The following is a 23,639-nucleotide window of genomic DNA, read 5'->3' as shown; positions in this document are numbered from 1 at the left end:
AGTCTTCATTCAATGCTCAGCACAGCTATATTGTAGGTGTCCTGTGTGAATTATTTCTTCATGTTCTCATGAATTAGGATGTACAATGCATCTTTACTAATGCAAGAACACTGGACAGGAACCTATAATTAGCTCCTTCCAGCCAGTATATGCCCACTGGTTACACAGAAATATGGTCCCTCCCTGGAATTGATGTCACTAGCTTTCAGTAAGCACACCCACTTACTGCTCTTGGACTCAGCAGCAAGAAGAATTAAAGTCATGTCACAGCAGTGAATTAAACACTGCAAAGTAAAGATAGAAAAACTGTTTTTTTTTCCCCCCCATGTTGACACAGAAGACTCAGCTTACATTAATGATTGCAGGGGAGAAAGGTATTCGGCTGTACTTCCGCTTTAAGCTTTCATTCTTCTATTTTACATCTGGTGATCCTGTTGTTTTTCACAAGCTCAAGCTCTCTCCAACAGAATGCATCAGTTTACATGGAGGAGAAAACCCACTTAACACTGGCAGGGGTGCTTAAATGATGAGCTTTTATTAATTCATTAAAATAATAAATTTACTGATATAAAGTGTGAGCTGGAGTTTGGCTTCAATTTCCTAGTGTATCCAAATCTGATAATACTTTTACAGAACCTTCCCACTCCCAGACTGACAATGCTGCTGTCTGCTCTGCGCATTCTGCAAGAGTTATGTCCCACTAACAAAGGTGGTGTGCTACTGGCCAAATCCCCAAGTGAAAAAAGCCAAAGAAAAGACAATGAATGCAGCTACCACATCTAATGATTGGTAAGCTGCAATATAACACATTTTTGGTTTAGGGTTTAACCACTTCAGTACAGAGCACTTTCACCCCCTTCCTGCCCAGGCCAATTTTCAACTTTTAGCTTTGTGGCAATTTGAATGACAATTGCACAGTCATAAAACACTGTACCTAAACCAAATTCATGTAATTTTTTTTCCCACAAATAGAGCTTCCTTTTGGTGGTATTTGATCACTGCAAGGTTTTTTCTTTTTTGGTTAATACCACTTTGAAGGCTATGGTATCTTGCAGCATATGCTCAGTTTGGATTGCCTATGTTTGTGACAGAATTACACCTATGTCTTTGGTTTATTGGCTAATTAGTGATCCATTCTTGCTGCACCTTATGAAATACCTCAAGAAGCAATGCTGCTACAGGTCACATAGATGTTAGGGCTCTTATATATACCTAATCAAACAGCAGCGCTAAAATATTAACAGACCATAAAAATTAAATACCAAATAATGTGAAAGTCCATAGCAGTCCATTTGTGAACAAATCTCTTCTGTGAGCTCAGTCAAAACTTAACCACTTCCCGCCCGCCCTATTACAAATTGACGGCGGGAATGTGGTTGAGTTATCCTGACCGGACGTCATATGACGGCGGCAGGATAACACCGCTCTGGGCGCCCCCCGGGGGCGCGCAGAGCGGCGATCGGTGATGCGAGGTGTCAGTCTGACACCCTGCATCTCCGATCTCGGTAAAGAGCCTCTGACGGAGGCTCTTTACCATGTGATCAGCCGTGTCCAATCACGGCTGGTCACATAGTAAAACAGGAACAGCCGTTGATCGGCTTTCCTTAGTTCGTGCCCGACAGGCACGAGTAAAGGAGCGCCGATCGGCGGCTCCCCTGACGGGGGGGGGGGGGGGGGGGTCGGCACTGGTAATCAGATCATTGATTAATAGTGCAGACCCTCGGGGGGGGATGCCACTAGATCCACCAGGGATGCCCACTATGACCCCAGGGATGCCCACTATGACCCCAGGGATGCCCACTATGGCCACCAGGGATGGCAATCAGGGCTCAGGGAGCCCCCCATTGCCCTCCCCATCAGTGATGCCCACCAGTGTCCTCCCTATCAGTGCTGCCCACAAGTGCCCATCATTGCCATCCTTTAGTGTCGCCCACCAGTGCCCATTATTGCCCACCAGTGCCGCCTATCAGTGCCCATTAGTGCCCATCAGTGCCGCCCGTCAGTGCCGATCAGTGCCACCCATCAGTGCCCACCAGTGCTGCCTATCAGTGCCCATTAGTGCCCGTCAGTGCCACCTATCAGTGCCCATCAGTGCCGCCTATCAGTGCCCATCAATGCCGCCTATCAGTGCCCAGCAGTGCCGCCTATCAGTGCCCACCAATGCTGCATATCAGTGCTACCTATCAGTGCCACATATCAGTGCCTATCAGTGCCACATATCAGTGCCGCCTATCAGTGCCGCCTATCAGTGCCGCCCCATCAGTGCCTGTCAGTGCAGTCTCATCAGTGCTCATCAGTGCAGGAAAAAACTTATTTATTTACAAAATTGTATAACATAAACAAAAAAACTTTTTTTTTTTTTCAAACTTTTCTGTCTTTTTTTATTTGTTTAGCAAAAAGTAAAAATCGCACAGGTGATCAAATACCACCAAAAGAAAGCTCTATTTGTGGGGGGGAAATGATATAAATTTGGTGTAAGTACAGTGTTGCATGACCGCGCAATTGTCATTCAAAATGCAACAGCGCTAAAAGGGGAAAATATGCCTGGGCGGGAAGGGAGGGAAGTGCCCTGTATTAAAGTGGTTAAGTGTGCATTATTATTAATAATTTTTATGGTCTATGTTATTATTTTAGCGCTGCTGTTTTTTCGATTTAGTTTGTCACAAACGGTATCACAATTGCACAGTAGTCGCTTTGTATATATGTTTTTGATCTAGCGTGGATATATTTTGTTTTTTATTTTCTCTCTCATATTATATATATATACACACACACACACACACACACACACACACACACACACACACACACACACACACACACTTGCCCTAAGCCAATTCACACCACAATTTGTTAAATTAAGAGATAAAAAAGTTTAATTACCAGCACTGAGATTTTCTGCTTGACATCTTCAGGAATCCAGTCAGCTGAGGATAACTGGAAACGCACTTCAGCCTTTGTGTTAACTGTAGCAGGGGAGAAGAATAGCAGTTGGCTTAGTATGTTATATAATTTCACCATACTAAAAGCTAATACAAATACATAAAGGCAGGGAATATTACACAACAGTATATTATTGTACCATACTAAAAGCTGATACAAATACATTATGATACCCAAAGACCTAGGATAACTGTCTGAGGATCCATCCACTGATAGGGACCAATGTATCAGCCATACATTCATATTTAAAGCACAGGCAAACAACCGTGGTCCTGGTCTCATCTTGTGGAGACAACTTTAAAGAGGTTGTAAACCCACTTCACAAACTTTTACCTATAGGTAAGCCTATATTAAGGCTTACCTATAGGTGCTATAAATATCTCCTAAACATGCACCGTTTAGGAGATATTTAGAGTGCATACTGCCGATGACGTCATCGGCGCATGCGCTCTGAAGGAACGGCCACCCGTGCCGTTCCTTCAGAGTCCTATGCCGTGAACGGCAGCACGCGCGGGAGTGATGTAATTGCGCCTCCGGCCAATCAGATGGCCGGAGGACGCGAACCCGGAAGCAGGACGGCCGGACACGTCAGCCGTCCTGTCGCTGAGGGGGCGGCACGGCGGGGGCTTCGTTTTAAGGTAAGTACTTCATTATGAGCTAGTATGCGATGCATACTAGCTCATTTTGCCTTTCTCTTTACAGGGCTTTTTTTTTCTCGTTTTTTTTGAGTGACTTTACTTCCTCTTTAATGGTACAGGAAAATACATTTCTTACAAATAATGTCAATGAAAGTGCTCATGTATCTAGGTCATGGTATAGCTAGTAGCATTAGGTCACATTTAACTGGACTTGTCCTGTAATGTTAAAGTTGTTTTATAAGCTTCTCCAAGCCAATTATTAAAGGCTAAGTTCACTTTTAGGAGCAGGTTACATGGTATACTCATACTGGTCGCGGATGCAGTGCTTTACAGAATGCAATGTAAAAAAAAAATAAAAGCACATTTTTTACCCTGCAAAAAAGATGTGCGTTTATTGTTATTTTTTTTTTTTTTTTACAAAAGATGAGTGTGTTGGGAAGATATTCCAGCATTTATATCCACACAAGTAGCATCAACCATGGAATGTGTGGATGCAGATTGTCCAAAAACAGGATGATGAAAGTTGTGAAACCACCATTTTCTAGTTACATAATCCCATCCTTGGTGTCAGAAAGTCACAAGGATGGCATTACAAATGATACATTTTGTCTAGATTGGTCACAAAGGTTGTATCTGCATAAGTTGCAATGTGCCTAGAGACACACAATTGTTTACATTATTCAGCTGAATTGGTGATGGTCATCTCACTGAGGTCCTAAACATCTCCTTAGCAAATGTGAAGGAATACTAAGAATGCAAATTAAATATATTAAAGAAAACATATTTATGATGTAATCCTTAGCAAGCTAAAAACTTCTACACGCATCTGTACCTTTGTTAACATTCTGTCCTCCGGGACCGCTGCTTTTACAATAAGAGATGGTCAAGCGATCTGATGAAATACAAGTGTTAATAAGATTTTATAATAAGCATGCTACTAGTCAAAATAAAAAAAAAAAAAAAAAAAAATTATGTATGCTGACAATCATATAGATTATAGTTTATTCCTACCCACATGTGTCTATAGTCAAAAATGTTATAGAGCCACTGTGACGGTGTTCACCGTCACCTGGAGCGAAAGACAGATAATTACTGGTTTGATTCAGATGGGACAGTAATATTTGTCAGCAATAGCTTCATATAGAAATATGAAGATTCATTCCCACATTACACTGGGAGACATAAGACTGTTATAGACCATTGCCATGAAGTCTGACTCCTAAATAATGTCTGTATTCCGTTTCCATGTCCTTCCATGCCAGACAAGCTTCCCTATTGTTTGCGTATTGAAATGGAATGTGGATGGTGCCTGTCCCATTGTTAAATGTTAATGACCTCAGATTGTTCTGTCCAGATGGCTAGATAGTTAGTTTAGGTTAATTCTGTTCCTGTATACACTTTCATCTGCATATGATACTGTAATCAGACAGAGGGGAGGGATTATGTACACTGTATGGGAATGACTGAGTGTAAAACTCTGTTTATATTGGATTGTGAATGTCATGTCCTGTTCCCATCATGGTCCACCTGGGCGGTAACCTTGTGGGGGGAAAACTGTATAAAAAGAGCAGCTGTACCATTAAAGTTTTGAGTTATACTTCACCCTCAATCCAGAGTGCTGTCTTTTATTGGGGGAAGCTGCTACAAAGGATTGCTATGCTCTTCATACTCCCTTGGATAATCACAAAGCTTTTGTAAGAGCTTGTTCCTGCTTCACTCTCTGGGGAAAGAGAGGTTCACCCACGGGAACCTGGAGCCTTGTCGTAGGTCCCCAACCAAGCTGCGGCGGTTCATGGGGTCTGAGGTGGTTATGGTGTCTGGTGGAGTGCTTGGAGCCCTCAGGAAGCACTAGGAGCATCTGTCAATGGAGGTACCCAGTCTGGGTGCCGGTTGATCCATTACAGCCACTTATTTACACTGTTGCATTGTGGTAATGCAATGCTCGTACCATTGTGCATTACAGTGACTTTTATTGTGAATGGCAACACAACACACCCACATTGCAGTGTGCCAAAAACACATGGAAAGTGCGTGTTGTAATGAGGTACATCAGAACAAATGGTGAAGTTCCAAATTCGGTAACTCATTTCTTCTATCCAAGTAGAAATACTTTACTTACTTACTCGTAATCGCCCATTCACAGAGGGCTGTGAATAAATGATGTGGCCAGGTGGGTGGTGACCCGCATGGAAACGTCTTTTTTCAAACAGTGATAGCGGGCACCCAAGCAAAGATGTCGGCTGTCACTTGGTGGGGGGTATTGAGAATGGAGAGGCTGCAGCTGGTCGAATATGTTCATGTGCCACTCTAAATACAGGTGGAACATGTAACATATTCCAAAAAGGTGAAGTTATCCTTTACCTACCTCCCACCTGCCGTATAGACAAATGATGTCGGGCAGGATGATCTCTCGTTCTGGGATGACGTCATATGGCGTCGCCCCAGTCTCACCATGCTTGTCTGCCCAAAGGGTTGCCCAGCGCGGCGATTGCGGACACAGAATCATTTAAACAAGATACACTGATCAAAAAAATTGAAGGAACACTTTGAAAACACATCAGATCTCAATGGGGAAAAATATCATGCTGGATCGCTATACTGATATGGACTGGGTAATGTGTTAGGAACTAAAGGATGCCACATCGTTTGATAGAAAAGGACTGAATTCAAAAGACACCCCAAAGAGCAAAGTGAAAAAATTATGTAGCAGGCTGGTCCATTTTGCCGAAATTTCATTGCAGCAACTCAAAATGGTACTCAGTAGTTTGTATGGCCCACATGTGCTTGTATGCATGCCTGACAACGTCGCAGCATGCTCCTAATGAGACGGATGGTGTCCAGGGGTATTTCCTCCAAGATCTGGACCAGGGAATCACTGATTTCCTGAACAGTCTGAGGCGCAACCTTGCGGCGTCAGATGGACCGAAACATAATATCCCAGAAGCATTCAATTGGATTTAGGTCAGGTGAGCGTAGGGGCCATTCAATGGTATCAAATCCCTTCATCCTCTAGGAACTGGCTTCAAACTCTCTTCACATAAGGCCAGGCATGGTCATGCACCAGGAGAAACCACTGCACCAGTGTAGGGTCTGACAATGGATCCAATGATTTCATCCTGATACCGAATGGCAGTCAGGGTGCCATTGTCTAGCCTGTATGTCCCTCCATGGATATGCCTCCCCAGACCATCACTGACCCACCACCAAACTGGTCATGCTGAATGATGTTACAGGCAGCATAACATTCTCCATGGCTTCTCCAGACCCATTCACGTTTGTCACATGTGCTCAGGGTGAACCTGCTCTCATCTGTGAAAAGCACAGATGGCGGATCTGCCAATTCTGGTGTTCAATGGCAAATGCCAATCAAGCTCCACGTTGCTGGGCAGTGAGCACAGGGCTCACTGCCCTGCACTTCACTAGAGGATGTCAGGCCAACCTCATGAAGTCTATTTCTTATTGTTTGATCAGAGACATTCACACCAGTTGCCTGCTGGAGGTAATTTTGTAGGGCTCTGGCAGTGCTCATCCTGTTCCTCCTTGCACATAAGAGCAGATACTGGTCCTGCTAATGGATTAAGGACCTTCTACGGCCCTGTCCAGTTCTCCAAGAGAAACTGCCTGTCTCCTTGAATCTCCTCCATGCTCTTGAGACTGTGCTGGGAGACACAGCAAACCTTCTGGCAATGGCACGTATGTATGTGCCATCCTGGAGGAGTTGGACTGCCTGTGCAACCTCTATAGGGTCCAGGTATCGCCTCATGCTACCAGTAGTGACACTGACACTAGCCGAATGCTAAACTAGTAAAAAACTGTCAGAAAGGATGGAGATGCAGATGGAGTAGGGGAAAAAAAAAAAAGGTCAGTGGCATCCACCTGTAAAACCATTCCTGTTTTGGAGGTTGTCTCATTGTTGCCCATCTAGTAAACCTGTTCATTTCATTAACACCAAAGCAGCGGAAACGAATTGACAACCCCCTCTGCTACTTAACTGATCAGATCAATATTGCAGGAGTTTACTTGAATTAATGCTATACTCTGATTAAAAAGTATTCCTTTCGTTTTTTCGAGGAGTGTATATCCTACACAATAACTAGAATAAAAATAAATTCAAAATGAAACGTCTCGAATATATTCATCCACCTTGTGCATCTAAATTCTTGGTTAAAAAGATGAAATCGTGCCACCACCACCACCACCACCAGGTGAATGGTGCGTTCACCTCACTCCTGCTAATTACAGGTTCTATTACAACTCGTACCAATCTGACTGGAATGAATGTCTACCTCCTCTTTACTGGATCTAATTGCTCCCATCTGCTTCAATACTCCTCACACGAATCACATTGGATACAAATGCAACTCATAGTGTTTTCCATAAAACCAATTTTATTTAAAATGCCACAATTAAAAACATTCACAAGAATAAGTAGATAAAACAGCATCTCTCAGTAACTTGTCAGTGCGCTCACCACACCATTTGGCTGTCAGAGGCTATCTGAGGTCACAAATTGAGCCCTTCCCTCTCCCTGGTTCGTGTGAGGAGTATTGAAGCCGAGACTTTTCATTTTGAATTTATTTTTATGTAGTTATTGTGTAGGATATATTTGTTTAAATTTAGTAGCGCTGCACCATATCATTTATTAGGTAACAGAAACCTGACTGAACATTTAAACCGTCCTCATTTTTTTTTCTAAGTTATTCTTACTGCTGTTAAGCTGGCCATAGATGGATCACTTTTCAGCCAGTCCAGCGGGAACCGGTCAAATTTCAATCCATCTATGGAAATTTCCGCTTAACAGAATCTAACGATCGATTCCTGACGAATAGGACTGTTGGAAACTTTTGTCAATCACACTGCTGCAGCTGCTGACCGGTGTATCCTGACAGCAGAAGAGTCCCAAAACAATGGCACCCCGCATGTGTGGAAGGGGAATCCATTAAACAAGGTATCTATGGCCATAACAATGCCTTTTTTGCAGCACTCTGAATTTATCTGAAGTAAGATTTCACAGATATACCGTGTGACTTACTACCTAGACAGGACAAGTTGGAAATTTAAAGCCCGAAACCTTATGCTCAGTTTTGTATTTAGAAGGACAGATTTTAATACTTTTTTTTTTTTTTGCAGAGGGGGAAAAAATTAAGTGGCTAAAGTTAGGATCTAATGTTATTAGAGCATGATATGTATTTAGATTTGCAGCCAGCTAAGGCAGTTCCTCTTATTTGAAACAGCAATAGTACTTATTGCAGAGCCCATCAAAAAGTGCACAGGTTTAGCCTACGTAGATCTAGACAACTGCAAGGTAAGGATTTTCAATAAACTGGAAAAATGTTTTTTTCTTCCTAAAACTAGAGTTTGCCTTGAATAAGTCTACTTACCAACAGGAATGTCTTTGTAATCCTTGTTGTTTTTCTGCAAACAAACAAGATAAAAGATTTTATTGGTTGAAATCATGGTTGCTCAACGTGTGGCTTTCCAGCTATTCCGGAACTAAAGCCGCCATCATGTCTCTGCCTTTGGGAGTCATGCTTGTAATGGTAAACCTTGCAATGCCTTGTGGGACTTGTAGTTCCACAACAGCTGGGGGTGCCACAGGTTAAGCACCGTTCGTTTAAAACTACAGCCAGCCAAAGATCTGTATTGAGCCCTCACAAATTGCAGCTGAAGGGCACCTTTAACAGCTGTAGTGTACTGCCTTAATCCTCTTACTGCCAGGTCCGTACAGCGTACGAACCTACAGAACTGCTTGCAGCTGGCCAGGTCCGTATGCACCTCATTCCTCCTTGTGTTATAAGCTCATGGTCACTTTAGTGATCAAGAGTTTATATCAGAATTGTTCAGCAGACTCTGCTGAACAAAACCTTAGCTCTGATCAGCAGGTGACAATCCGCTGATCAGAACTATAACCTCGTAAATTGGTACAATATTGAAGCCGCGCTTATCCTGACGCACAGGCTGAATGCGGAAGTGCGGCATCACGGACCGCTCGCTACTGACATCCCCTAATACCTGCCGATGGATGCTTAAAATGTACGTTGCTATATTTGTTTTATGCCACTAAATTATCGAAATACTGCACCAGAGGAAGTTCGGAAGCCATAAGGAGTGCTAAAGGACCCCGGCTATCAGCCGCATTCCTACAGCTTAAGGATACCTTTGTGAGCCACCCTGCTTAACAGCTCCCACCTCCGCTTGGATGAACACAGGATTGTTGGAAAATATACTTCTCAACGCTGTAACCTGTACTTCTCAAAGCAGTAAGGTAAGGGTGTAGCACATCCAGAAGTCCTACATATTGGCTGTGGCACTGCTCACTGTTTGGTGTTAGTAGTCCCCCCACCTGATCACTTGAGTCCACGCCACTGTCACTTTATGATGTTTGATGCTGCAATCTACTATTGAATTAACTTTTATTAGCCAGCTTTTGATGATTTTATAATTTACTTTTTTATATTTTATCGTATAATATTGTTACGCAGCCACCATACACTGTGTCACTATTGTCACTTTATATTATCTTGGAAGTCACAGTTAGTCCCTATACTGGGACGGCTATCCCGTTTACATATGAACTGATTTCTTCTTGCACCTAGCACTTTCTATGTATACTTTGTTCACAGCAGAATAGTCATATATACCTTATGGATCGTTTACATTATTGTCTATGTTTTATCTAATCTCTGCACCTTTGTGGCACTACCAGCACTTTGCATTGATTATTTCTATTTAATATTTTCTATGGAGCACAGAAGTAATTTATTTACGCATGATTACACTTATTGAATGTTATTTATCTATATCAGGATAAGCGCGGCTTCAATATTGTACCAATTGTGATTTTTTTTATATATGAAAGGCTGAGATAAGAGCTGCAGCTGATCCCACTTTTCACATTTGTTCTGATCCTCCTTCTACCTACCAGTGATAGCGCAGGGGCTATTCCTATTATAACCCCGAAAAGGTGCCTCCCCTGCTACACTGACATTGCTTCCTGCTGTATCCAAACGTACACCCCTTCCCCACCTAACTAATCCCTGCAGCACCTCTCACTATGTACACTCACCCCCTCCAGATCCTGACCCCACCGCAACAAAATCATCCCCTGCAGCTTCCCTCCTCTGCCCTCCCCCCAGCTTATACACTACAGGGGATGCACAAGGGGAGGGTAGGCACAAATGTATATCCCCTGCCTGTAGTGGCCTGCATTCCCTATCTCCCTGGACCCCGCACTGCAGCCAGCCGGCTTTCCCTCCTCGCCTCCAGCTGCTGCTCAGGAGGAATCCTGGATCGCTGGCTTACCAACCCCCCCCCCCCTCCTTTTCCAGATGAACATAGTGAGCGATCGGTACCGATGCCACAGTGTATGACTGAATGGGAGCCGCTAGGCTTCCATCCATTCATAATTATTACAGCTGAGTTTGCAGAGAAAAGGACTGAACTCTTCAATCCCTTTCTTTGTCTAAAAAAAAAAAAAAACATTTGAAGTCTGTTTAGACTAGGGCTGAACGATAGTCAATATGATATTGACTATCGTTCTGCAGGCGATATTCATATCGCCGAAGACGCGATACTTACCATTAGGCAGGGAGAAGTCGGGACTCGGGGGGAGGAGGAGGACTCACAGTGCTGGCAGCCGTCCCACGCGTTCAGCGGTGAGCAGCGCGCCGTAAGCAACTGCACAGCTAACCAATCACGCGTGCCTGCACATCTGATTGGTTCCCTGTGCCGCGCTCACCGCTCCGTCAAGAGAACTAGCTCCAGGGCAGCAGAGGGAACATGTGGGACAGATGTCACGTCGGGCTGTGTTTTTCTACCTCCTACCACAACTGTGAGTCCCAACTCTGCCTAATCCGTCTTCTGCATTAAACAAAGAGAAATGTCGCAATATTTATTGTTGAAAACGAAATATCGCAATGTTCTTTTTTCCCCAATATCATGCAGCCCTAGTTTAGACCCCTAAAGTCTCTCCACCTCCCCCTCCTCTGATGAAGGGGGAACACCCCGAAATGCGTAAAGCGATTTTTTTGGAGGTTCACATCCTTCCACGGCCTGCGGCAGCAGAGGATGCCCAGTGGAGACCCTTGGTGGTCCTGCATTGCTTATGTTTGCCCGTGTTTCACATTTGCTTTGTGAGTATAATGTGTATGTCTGTTTATAATAAATTGTTTTACAGATAATGTGCTAGGATGGTGCGCCCTCTGTCCATTCCTTTTCTAGAATGTGCAATGGTGATGCCAGCCTGAGCCATCCTGCCAGAAACTGTCACCTGTCCTGGGCTAATCATCTGTTGCCAAGGTGTTCCACAGCTGCATGTACTCATGGGGGGAGGGGGTTATGCCCTCTGATACTTAGATTGGCTCTGTTCAGTGACAGTTTCCTGGCGGGATAGCTCAGGTAGGTTCAGACTGTTGTCCTAGCACGCCTGAGATTACCACTGCAGCCCAGGTGTGTGAGAGCCAGAAAAGGTCCATTTTGACGCATTGGCCATAAGGGTTGCATGACCAGAACACACCACACATATGAACGAATGAGAATCTGCCCTCTATCGGGTAATCCTCTGATGCCTTATCTTTGACTAATGCTAGAAAACCTACACTTATGTAGAGAGGCCTGAGGAGGACAGAACACAAGGTTTGGGGTCTCTATGGATTCCACAATGTCACACTTCCACCCCCAATCACACAGGTCACGCTCTCTTCCCTCATTGGTGGTACAAGCGGTCACTCACTCTCCTAGTCCCGCCCGCTCACCTCAGCCGCCCGCCTTGTGCTGTCCGGATACAATTTATCTAAGCTGTAAGCACTCCGAAAACCGGAATACCGAACCCCGGTGATTCGAAACACGCCGAGCCTCGGCAACACACCGGCCAACGCCATATTGGCCTTCGTGCCCTTCCTGCTGCTCAGAGTGCAGCGCTGAATACCGTCCCCCTGTCAATTGGAGCTCAGGCGATATAGTTCCGCTTCTAGAGTCATGACACGCCAAAAAAGTGTTTAGTCATATTTCTGCACATTTTATCCATTTTCTGGCCCGTACACTGTGTATGAATGTATTTTTTATAACACTCTCTATGTAACTGAGTACAAAAATATTACACATAAAATGTGCTAAATACTGACCTGTGTATGACAGGAACCTGTCAGTGTAAAATATGGGAGCTGCCACTGCTGGCATGATTTAGAATGTTCAGGTTCCAAGGCTGTCATCCTGAACCTTACTTCAGTCAAGTCACATGAATGGATGGCCATCAGCAAAATCCTCAAATCTTGAGCTGCTGCAGGTAGGGTTACCACTTCATCCCTTTAAACCAGGACACATATTAATTACACAGGTTATGTGGCTGAAATTCACTTAGTGCCTTAAAGCGGAGTTCCACCCTAAAATTAAACTTACCTCCATCTTCTCGCTCCGGGTCACCTGAAAAACAAATAGATAATCGCAATTTTATTTTTTTTAAAATATACTTACCTTACTTCCTCTTCCTCCCCTCGGCGGCCATGGCGATTCGTCACTTCCTGGCTTTGCAATGATTCCTGGGAGCTGAACGTCATCGCTCCCAGGAATTAATGCGCCTGCACCGGCCCCCGACGTCAGTTCCGGTGCTGGCGCTGTCATACCTTGCTAAACAGCTTCTGGGCATGCCCAGAAGCTGTGCAGGGATGACGCTGCAGCACCAGAAGTGACAGCGGGGCCGGTGCAGTGCATCGTGGGACCGAAGAATACGGAAGAGGACACAGAAGAGGATCGCGCTGGCTTCAAACTGCCCACACCTGAGATGGCAGCGCTGGACAATACATTTTCAAGGTAAGTATTTCTTCTTGCAGGTAAGTGCGACCCAGGACAGATCAGAGGCTAGCCATTGTGGAATGCACTAGCCCTGACTGTCCCGGGGGTATTTTTATTAAAAAAAAATGTCCCAGGGTGGAACCCCGCTTTAAGTGCATTATATTAACCTTTAGAACCTGTGTAATTAATATGTGTCTTGGATTAAAGGGATGAGGTGGCAATCCTAGCTGCAGGTCGTTCACCGCCTTTAGGGTCCATTCACACCAGAGGCATTGGTACCTCTATTTTAACCACTTCCATACCGAGTCATAGTAATATGACGTCGGCAGGGTGGTTGTGCGGATCCGGGCGGGCGTCATATGACGTCCGCCCGCTCTAGCTGCCAGTGCGCGCCCCCGGCGGCGCGCAGCGGCGCGATCAGGGATGAGGCTCGTCCCTCGGACATAGCCCATCCCTGATCAAGGTAAACAGCCAATAGAAATTGGCTGTTTACCACGTGATCGGCTGTGTCAATCACAGCCGATCACATGAGCGGCTCAAGCACGAGCCGCTCGTTCTCTCTGCAATGCGCGCCCCCGGGGGCGCGCAGAGCAGTGAGCGGGGACGAGGCTCGTCCCTTGGACAGAGCCAATCTCCGATCTTGGTAAAGAGCCAATGAAATTGGCTCTTTACCACGTGACCGGCTGTGTCCAATCACAGCCGGTCACAAATGTCAACAAAGATGAGTGTAACTCACTGTTGCCAGGCTCTTCTCCTCACACACCGATCCAGTGTGAGGAGATCAGCTAACAGTGAGTTACCAGTGAAAGTACTTGCTACAATTACTGTGCCCTGATTGCCTGATTGCCCCCATCAAATAAAGAGGACCTGCCCATCTGAGTACCTGTCACCTGCCCATCTGAGTACCTGTCACCTGCCCATCTGAGTACCTGTCACCTGCCCATCTGAGTACCTGTTACCTGCCCATCAACGTACCCGAGTACCTTTTCCCTGCCCATCAGGGTACCCGAGTACCTGTCACCTACCCATCAGGGTACCCGAGTACCTGTCACCTACCCATCAGCATACCCGTGTACCTTCCACCTACCCATCAGAGTACCCGAGTACCTTCCACCTACCCATCAGAGTACCCGAGTACCTTCCAACTGCTCATCAGAGTACCTGACGCCTGAAGTACCCGCCTGCTCATCAGTACCCATCAGTATCTATCAGTATCAGTACTGATCATCAGTACCCATCAGTAACACCTATCAGAATCAGTACCTATCACCTGCCCATCAGAGTACCCGAGTACCTTTCACCTGCCTATTGGAGTACCCGAGTACCTGCCACCTGCTCATCAGTACCTGTCACCTGCCTGTCACCTGCCCAGCAAAGTACCCGATTACCTGTCACCCTTCATCCACCATGTCACAGTCCAAAAGGGTTTTCACCGCCGAACAGGCCTGTGAAATGATATCCATGATGAGTGACGGCAGCGGGGAGCTCTCACCTTCCGACGCTGAAACAATTTCTGAATCCGGTTCAGAATTTGAGCCCTTTGAAGGCTTTACATCCGGCACTGAATCGGAGGAGGAAGAAGTTCGGCCTAGAAGACGCCGCACTGAAAATCAGGCAGACACCAGCAGCGCCAATGGCCAATCGGCAAACGCCAACGGTGCTGGACCCCAGGAGGAAATGCCCAGTACAAGTACTGGGATTTCACACCAGCCCCAAAGAAGAAGAGCCCAAATGCAGCTTCCGGATGCCTTGGCAAACCCATTGTGGCTGCCTTCTAGCTCTGGGTCAGCTACAATCCCCCCCTTCACAGCACAGCCAGGTTTGCAGGTCAACACCGAAAATTTTATTCTGATTGATTTTTTTAATTTATTTTTCCCTTTGGAGTTCCTTCAAAACATCGTGGACCAAACAAATCTTTTTGCCCAACAGTTTATCGAGAACAACCCCACCTCATATCATTCCCGTCCTTTTGAATGGAGACCCATAACAGTAGAAGAGTTCAAAGTTTTTTTGGGCCTTACAATCAATATGGGGGTTACAAAAAAAAATGAGCTGCATTCTTATTGGTCCACCAAACCCATCCACCACATGCCAATTTATTCTTCAGTCATGCCCAGGTCCCGCTATGATGCTATAATGCGCTTCCTGCATTTCAACGATAATTCCCAGTGCCCTCCCCGAGATGATCCCAATTACGATAAACTCTACAAAATTCGCCCCCTAATTGATTACTTTTCTAGACGGTTCCCTGAAGTCTATGTCCCTGACCAAAAGATCGCTGTGGACGAATCACTGGTCCACTTCACAGGCCGGCTGGCATTTAAGCAGTATATTCCCAGCAAGAGGGCTAGGTACGGCTTAAAACTAAACAAGCTCTGTGAAAGCCAAACGGGATATGTGTACGCCTTTCGCGTGTACGAAGGCAGAGACTCTGAGCTCCAGCCCCCTGAGTGCCCAACGTACATGGGAGTAAGTGGGAAGATTGTCTGGGACCTAGCCTTCCCATTGCTGCAAAAGGGGTACCATATTTATATGGACAACTATTATACCAGTTTGCCCCTTTTCCGCCACCTGTACCTGAAGAAAACCTTGGCCTGCGGTACAGTAAGAAAAAACCGGAAGGGCTTCCCGCAGAGTCTTATCACCACTCAATTACGAATTGGGGAATCCGCAAGCCTTAGGAACGAGGAGGTAATGGCTTTGAAGTGGAGGGATAGTAAGGACGTTTACCTCATGTCCACCATCCACAATGACACCTCAGTGGAAATTCGAAGACGACGCGGTTCCGTTCGAAGTTCCGTTCAAAAGCCTGCTTGCATCCACGAGTACAATAAGTACATGGGGGGGGGTGGATTTAAACGATCAAATGCTGCAGCCCTATCTCCCGACACGAAAGACCCTCTTTTGGTACAAAAAGCTTGCAATGTACTTTTTCCATTTGGCCATGTACAATGCCTTTGTCACCTATAAAAAGTCCACAACAACACCAATCCCCTTCCTCCAGTTTATTGAAGACATTGCCACTGCCCTCATTTACCAGCAAGGATCCCCCCCAGAAATCATTCGTTCGGATTGTGTCAGCAGACTTCATGAGCGCCATTTCCCTTTCCATATCCCACCATCACAAACCGGAAGAAGACGCCAAAAAAAGTGTCGGGTGTGTAGCAAAAGAGGAATTAGGAAAGACACCAGTTTCCATTGTACCGATTGTCCCTCCCAACCTGGCCTTTGCATTGGAGAATGCTTCAAAATATATCACACTGCCCTAAACTTTTAGCCCATATTTCACTGCTGAATATTTTCCTGCTGCCTCAACCAACCATATCACTGCCTTCCTTGTGAACCGACCCTGGCCTGTATATCGACTATGTCTCTGCCTGCCGTCTGCATTGTTTATCCGCCATGTTTCTGCCTTTCAAGTGAACTGACCCTGGACTGTTTATCGACGATGCCTCTGCCTGCCGTCTGCATTGTTTATCCGCCATGTTTCTGCCTTTCAAGTGAACTGACCCTGGACTGTTTATCGATTTTGCCTTAGCCTACCGTCTATTTCTGCCTTTTACCTGCACTGACCTCGGCCTGTTACGACCATGTTTTTTGCCTGCCACTTAAACTGATCCTTCGCCCTGCTACTGTAGTAGTGGGATTCAAAATGACACAGGGGTCTCACTTTTGTGAGGGGCTTCAGAATATAGCGTTCTGATATGAGAAAACCAGTTTTTGGATTTCTCTGGGTTTGTAAACTCAGAACAGGGTCTGGAGTCCGGAGGCTTCAAAGCGATTTGGGTGGGAGAAGCCTCTACCCCTGTCCCCATTCTTTCCCAACCGAGGCCCTAAGCTTGATGGTCCTGCCTGCTGCCTGGACCAATACTTTGGCTGTGCTGATCATATCCCTACCTGCACTGACCCAGGACTTTTTATGGAACATGTGCCTGTTGCCTGGACCAATAATTGGGCTGTACTGACCATATCTCTGCCTGCTGCCTGTACTAATTATGGACAGTATTCCTGCCTGCTGCATGGACAATCCTTTTTCTGCTGCTGACCTGCCTGCTACCTGGACCAATTCTTTGGCTGTGCTGACAATATCTGTGCCTGCTGCCTGTACTGACTATGGACAGTATTCCTGCCTGCTGCCTGGACAATCCTTTCCCTGTCGCTGTCTACGTTCCTGCCTGCTGCCTGAACCACTGCACTGCTAAAACCACAGGTATTTTTTTGTTTATCCTTTGCTCAGCAGAATGTATTTTGGTATGTATTATGCTATGTGTTAGGGGCCTTCAAAAATGTGATAGGTTGTCAGGAATTTGTGTGTGATTTATGTCCCTAGCCACTTGCCAACCGGCCAATGTATATATACGTTCTCGGTTTAAACCTAAAAACCGGTGTTATGGCAGCAGATAGCTGCCATAACCCTGGTATTTTTTTTAAACGGTGGACAGTTGGCTTTCCGATAAGGGTGGTCCCAGCGGCGGATTCGCCGCGGGATCACCCTTCCGGGATGGCGGAAGAGGTGACCCCCCCCCTCCCGCCGCGTCCCGGTCCTTTTCCCCGCTTACCGGACCCGCCGGCAGCGGGGAAAACGATCCGGTCCCGGATCCTCATGGACAGGATGTTGAGTGAGGGCAAGCTTGCCCTCACTCGACTCTATGGTCTTGGAGGACCGGAGCTACGGCAAACGTTGTTGCCTAGCAACCAGTTTAAAGGTCCCTTTTTTTTTTTTTCATTTTATTTTATTTATTTATTTTTATTTATTTTTTTTTTCTATCTTTTAGTGTACTTGTGAGATCTGAGGACTTTTTGACCCCAGATCTTACAAAAAAGAGGTCCTGTCGTGCCTATTTCTATTACAAGAAATGTTTACATTCCTTGTAATAGAAATAAAAATGATCATTTTTTTTTTTTTTTTTTTAAACGGTGTAAAAATAAAAAATAATAAATAAAATAAATAGTAAAAAAAAAAAAAAATTAAAGCACCCTGTCCCCGTTAGCTCGCGCGCAGAAGCGGACGCATACAGAAACCCCGCCCACATATGTAAACGGTGTTCAAACCACACATGTGAGGTATCACCGCGATCGTTAGAGCAAGAGCAATAATTTGAGCCCTAGACCTCCTCTGTAACTCTAAGATGGCAACCTGTAGAAATTTTTAAAATGTCGCCTATGGGGATTTTTAAGTACCGAAGTTTGTCGCCATTCCGTGAGCGTGCGCAATTTTGAAGCATGACATGTTGGGTATCTATTTACTAGGCATAACATTATCTTTCACATTATGGAAAAAAATTTAGCTAACTTTACTGGTTTCTTATTTTTTAATTAAAAAAAGTGAATTTTTTTAAAAAAAATTGCGTTTGGAAGACCGCTGCGCAAATACGGTGTGATAAAAAATATTGCAATAATCTCTATTTTATTCTCTAGGGTCTCTGCTAAAAAAAAATATATAATGTTTGGGGGTTCTAAGTAGTTCTCTAGTAAAAACAACTGATTTTAGCTTGTAAATACCAAATGTCAAAAATAGGTCTAGGCAAGTGGCTAGGATGCATGATAGTGCTCCTTGAATGTTGTGCCCCTCTATATGGCTAGGCTGTGAAAAAGTCTCACACATGTGGTATTGCCATACTCAGGAGGAGTGGCAGAATGTATTTTGGGGTGTCATTTTTGCTGTATACATGCTATGTGTTAGGAATATCCAATAAATCGACAACGTTGTGTAAAAAAAAAAAAAGGTTTTAATTTTTTTCCCACATTTTCCAAAAACTTGTGGAAAAAAATGACACGTTCAAAAGACCCATAATGCCTCATAGAATATACGTTGGAGTGTTTGCTTTCCAAAATGGGGTCATTTTGTGGGTGTTTCCATTGTCTTGGTGCTCTAGGGCCTTTAGAAGTGTGATAGGTAGTCCGAAAATGATGTGTGTAATTTATGCTCCTAGAACGCCTGAAGATGCTAGTTGAATGTGGAGTCTCTTTATGTGGACAGGCTGTGTAAAAGTCTCACACATGTGGTATCGCCATACTCAGGAGGAGTAGCAGAATGTATTTTGGGGTGTAATTTTTGCTATTTTCATGCTATGTGTTAGAAATATCCTATAAATTGACAACTTTGTGTAAAAAAAAAAAGTTTTAATTTTTTTCCCACATTTTCCAAAAACTTGTGGAAAAAAATGACGCGCTCAAAAGACCCATAATGCCTCATAGAATATACGTTGGAGTGTTTGCTTTCCAAAATGGGGTCATTTTGTGGGTGTTTCCATTGTCTTGGTGCTCTAGGGCCTTCAGAAGTGTGATAGGTAGTCTGAAAATGATGTGTGTAATTTATGCTCCTAGAACGCCTGAAGGTGCTAGTTGAATGTGGAGTCTCTTTATGTGGCCAGGCTGTGTAAAAGTCTCACACATGTGGTATCGCCATACTCAGGAGGAGTAGCAGAATGTATTTTGGGGTGTAATTTTTGCTATTTACATGCTATGTGTTAGAAATATCCTATAAATTGACAACTTTGTGTAAAAAAAAAAGGTTTTCATTTGTTTCCCACATTTTCCAAAAACTTGTGGAAAAAAATGACACGTTCATAGAATATAGAATATACGTTGGAGTGTTTGCTTTCCAAAATGGGGTCATTTTGTGGACTTTTCCATTGTATTGGTGCTCTAGGGCCTTGAAAAGTGTGATAGGTAGTAAGAAAGTTTTATGTGTATTTATGCTCCTAGAACGCCTGAAGGTGCTTCTTGGACGTGGAGTCTCTTTTTGTGGCCAGGCTGTGTAAAAGTCTCACACATGTGGTATCGCCATACTCGGAAGGAGTAGCAGAATGTATTTTTGGGTGTAATTTTTGCTGTGTACATGCTATGTGTTAGAAATAGCTTATAAATTGACAACTTTGTGGGGAAAAAAAGAAAAAAAAAAATTTTCTTCATTTTCCCAAGAATTGTGGGAAAAAATTACAACTTCAAAAAACCCACTATGCCTCTTACTAAATACCTTTGACTGTCTACTTTACAAAAAGGGGTCATTTGGGGGGTATTTGTACTGTCCTGACATTTCAGGGCCTCAAGAAAGGAGATAGGCAGTCAGTACATCTGGTGTGATCAATTTTCAGTAATTGGTACCATAGCTTCTAGACTCAATAACTTTCACACAGACTAAATAATATACACTAATTTGGGTTAATTTTACCAGAGACATGTAGCAGTATACATTTTGGCCCAAATGTATGAAGAAAAATTAATTTTTTGCAAAATTTTATAATTGAAACTAAAAAAAAGTGTTTTTTTTCAAAATTTTTGCTCTTTTTTTGCATATATCACGAAAAAAAAAAACCCCAGTTGTGATCAAATACAACCAAAAGAAAGCTCTATTTGTGTGAAAAAAATGATAAAAATTTTGTTTGGTTACAGTGTAGCATGACTGAGCAATTGTCATTCAAAGTGTGAGAGTGCTGAAAGCTGAAAATTGGTCTGGGCAGGAAGGGTGTCAAACTGCTCTGTATGGAAGTGGTTAATGCATGCCAATGTAAGGACCTGTACAAAAAAGGTATGTGAATGGGAGCAGTTCACACTGATGTGTTGCGCGAATATGTGCTGGTTTGAGGTTAAAAAAAGTGGAGGAAGTCTTCTTCCAATAACACATGGTAAAGTGGCTTGACGCCCCCGAAGACGTCAACCTATGACGAAACTGGTTGGGCGGTACCAGACGTGACGTTGCTACACCCCCTTAGCCAGCTGTTTTTGCTTCTATGAGTGCGGGTTCTCCGCTGCTTCTTCCATTACCAGCGTTACTATATGGATATGCCTGACTGTTCAAATGTCATGTGAGTGCACCTTTTTAATAAACTAGATTGTGATTTTATAACAGTATCACGCTATGTGCCTTTGTTATCCCTTTTTACCCATACGCTTCCCATGCACCTTCTCATGAATGCATCTCTATCATGACCCTTTGAGGATTGACACCTGCCATTTTTTGGTTAACCCCTTGTTAAGCGCTTCTGGCCTCTCCATTAGTTTGGGTGGCCACTGAGATCTGGTAAGCTGCTAATTGGTGTGCCTTTATCCCACAGGTGATGTCTTCCTGCTTTTTACTATACAAAGAGTCTGCATTACATCTGCATGCTGGGATTTGTGGTTCCTTTCATTTAACACCACTTTTTTTAGTGAATTCCTTCTTTGAAGATTGTTATATGGACACATTTTCTTCAAATATGTTCACTATTGTATGGACTTTTGACCACCTTGCACAATATTTATGATTTTATGATTTATGTCCTTATGTATTGATAGCGCTGCATGTTTTTTACATTTACATTTGGATTTTTTCTATAGGTCTGTGTGTGTGCTGCTTTCACGTTCATCATATTAATTTACTTAATTCTTATTGGGCTAATATTTGTAGCGCAGAAATCCCCTCTTTTTTTACATATTGCTGACTTGCAAATAGCCTCAGGAGACACTCGGCACTGCTCTGTCCACAGAGCTGGCACTGCCCTAGTTGAATGTGCTCTTAAGTCCTCTGGAACAGGAGGGTTTTGAGAAGAGTAGGCTCTTTTAATTGTCTTAACATTCTAGGAGATGACTGTACGTGTTGATGCTGACTGGCCCTGCCTTAAGCCATGTTGGAACCAAGCACAGATTTCAGCTCTCCTGAATGAAACGGTAGCTTCCAAGCAGCAGGTCATCAGAGCTAGATCCACAACCAGGGGATGTGGTTCTCTCATTTATCCAAGAAAGACAGTAAATTGATTTCCTAGACTCAGTGGGAGGAAAAAGATACCCCATGGATAAAAAGCAGTCTGGGGTTTAAGGACTGTTTGGTGTCCAGGTAGAACGTTAGGTGAGGCTCCTTGAGTACAAAGCTTACAGCTCTGACACCCTTTTCACAGAGGTTCTAGAAACCAGAAATATGGTCTTCAGGGTTAAATTATAGAGTGTAGTCAATTCAGTAGGATAGAAATGAGGCCTTGATAGAGCTGAGGACCATAAGCAAGTCCCACATAGGGAACAATGATTTCCAGGCAGGTCTATATCTTCATGCAAGCCTTTTAAGAATTGCATCACTAAATGGTTAAGGAATCCTTAAACCCCTGTAAGTGCAGACAAGGCTGAACTTTTACATATTTGAACTAGGGATGTAACGATATCAAAATCTCACGGTACGATACAATTTCGATATTGACCTCACGGTACGATATTTATTGCGATATTGTGGAAAAGCTCATGGTATTGTTAAATAGCTCATGATAGTGTTTGTGATGATAATAGCAAAAAAATACCGACATTTATTCTGCTTTTGCCAGTCAACAGGCAATTTATTGTTGTATTTATGGATCCATGACAACATAAAACACTGATCACATAGTGCTTTTAAAGTGCAAGTTGTAGTCAGGAACATCAATATTCTGTATAGTAATATTTGGTTGCATAACTGATTCTTCTGTGCAATGTTCAAGTTAAGAAGCAGCTAGAACAATTGTAAACAAACAATAAGCAATTCCCTTTAAGTGCAAACAAAGATCAAGTTAAGTCAGGTTTAAATGTGCAAGGCAAATAAAGGCAGCCTTTTAAAACTGGTATTTAGGAACATAACTTAAACTTAAATAAAATAGTCAGTCAAAAAGCCTTTAAAAAAAACACTTACCTATCATTTAGCTTATGTTCACGTTTTTCATCAGAAAGATCAAAATATCTACATTGCAAGAAAAAAAAAAACAGTAAAAAAAATCCTTAAACTCTGGTCTATGTAGTTAACAATGATTTGTTCCACGGGACTGTGTTTATTCCTCTTGCTTTTTGACGGACACCTGTCCTTTTAATATTGTAACCCAACCACGACGATATCGAGACACGACCACGACGATATCGATACGACCACGACGATACGATATCGCGATATCTTCGATATCATTACATCCCTAATTTGAACTTAGGCCCCTGTTCAGTCCCAGTTGTAACAACTGCAGAACCCTGGCTGGTTTAGGTGATAAAGGACTCCAGGCTTTTGCTTTTGAGATCTGCATAATTTACCCATATTCTCTATTAAAAAGTATTCATGGAGACCTCTCTGGCTTGACACAAGGTAGCCACTACCTGCACTGAGTACCCTTGATTTGGTAGCCTCCGCCTCTCAACTTCCATGCCATCAAAAGTAGTCTCTTGGAGCTGGATGGCGAAACTGGCCATGGTAGAGCAGATCCGTCATAACTGGCAGAGGCAGCGGTGACTCAGTACTCAACTACAGGAGAGAGACACTAGAGCCTCCTAAGCCAAAATTGTATA

At 43.9% G+C, this 23,639-nt stretch overlaps 1 protein-coding gene across 1 annotated transcript in view; it reads right to left on the bottom strand.

Moving 5' to 3' along the window:
* CDR2L (cerebellar degeneration related protein 2 like) overlaps nt 1-23,639 on the bottom strand; it is a 297,936-nt gene that overhangs the window by 81,489 nt on the left and 192,808 nt on the right. The window contains exons 7-8 of the mRNA XM_082271608.1: nt 4,414-4,473; nt 2,884-2,966 (exon numbers count right to left, since the gene is read on the bottom strand). Of these exons, the coding sequence (XP_082127734.1) occupies nt 2,884-2,966; nt 4,414-4,473 (143 nt within the window). The remainder of the gene's footprint in view (nt 1-2,883; nt 2,967-4,413; nt 4,474-23,639) is intronic.

The sequence above is a fragment of the Pelophylax lessonae genome, assembly GCF_965119305.1.
Source record: "Pelophylax lessonae genome assembly, chromosome: 11".
NCBI classification, from domain to species: domain Eukaryota; kingdom Metazoa; phylum Chordata; class Amphibia; order Anura; family Ranidae; genus Pelophylax; species Pelophylax lessonae.
Note: the sequence above shows the minus strand (reverse complement) of the source record. Positions and strands in the feature narration are given on the sequence as shown.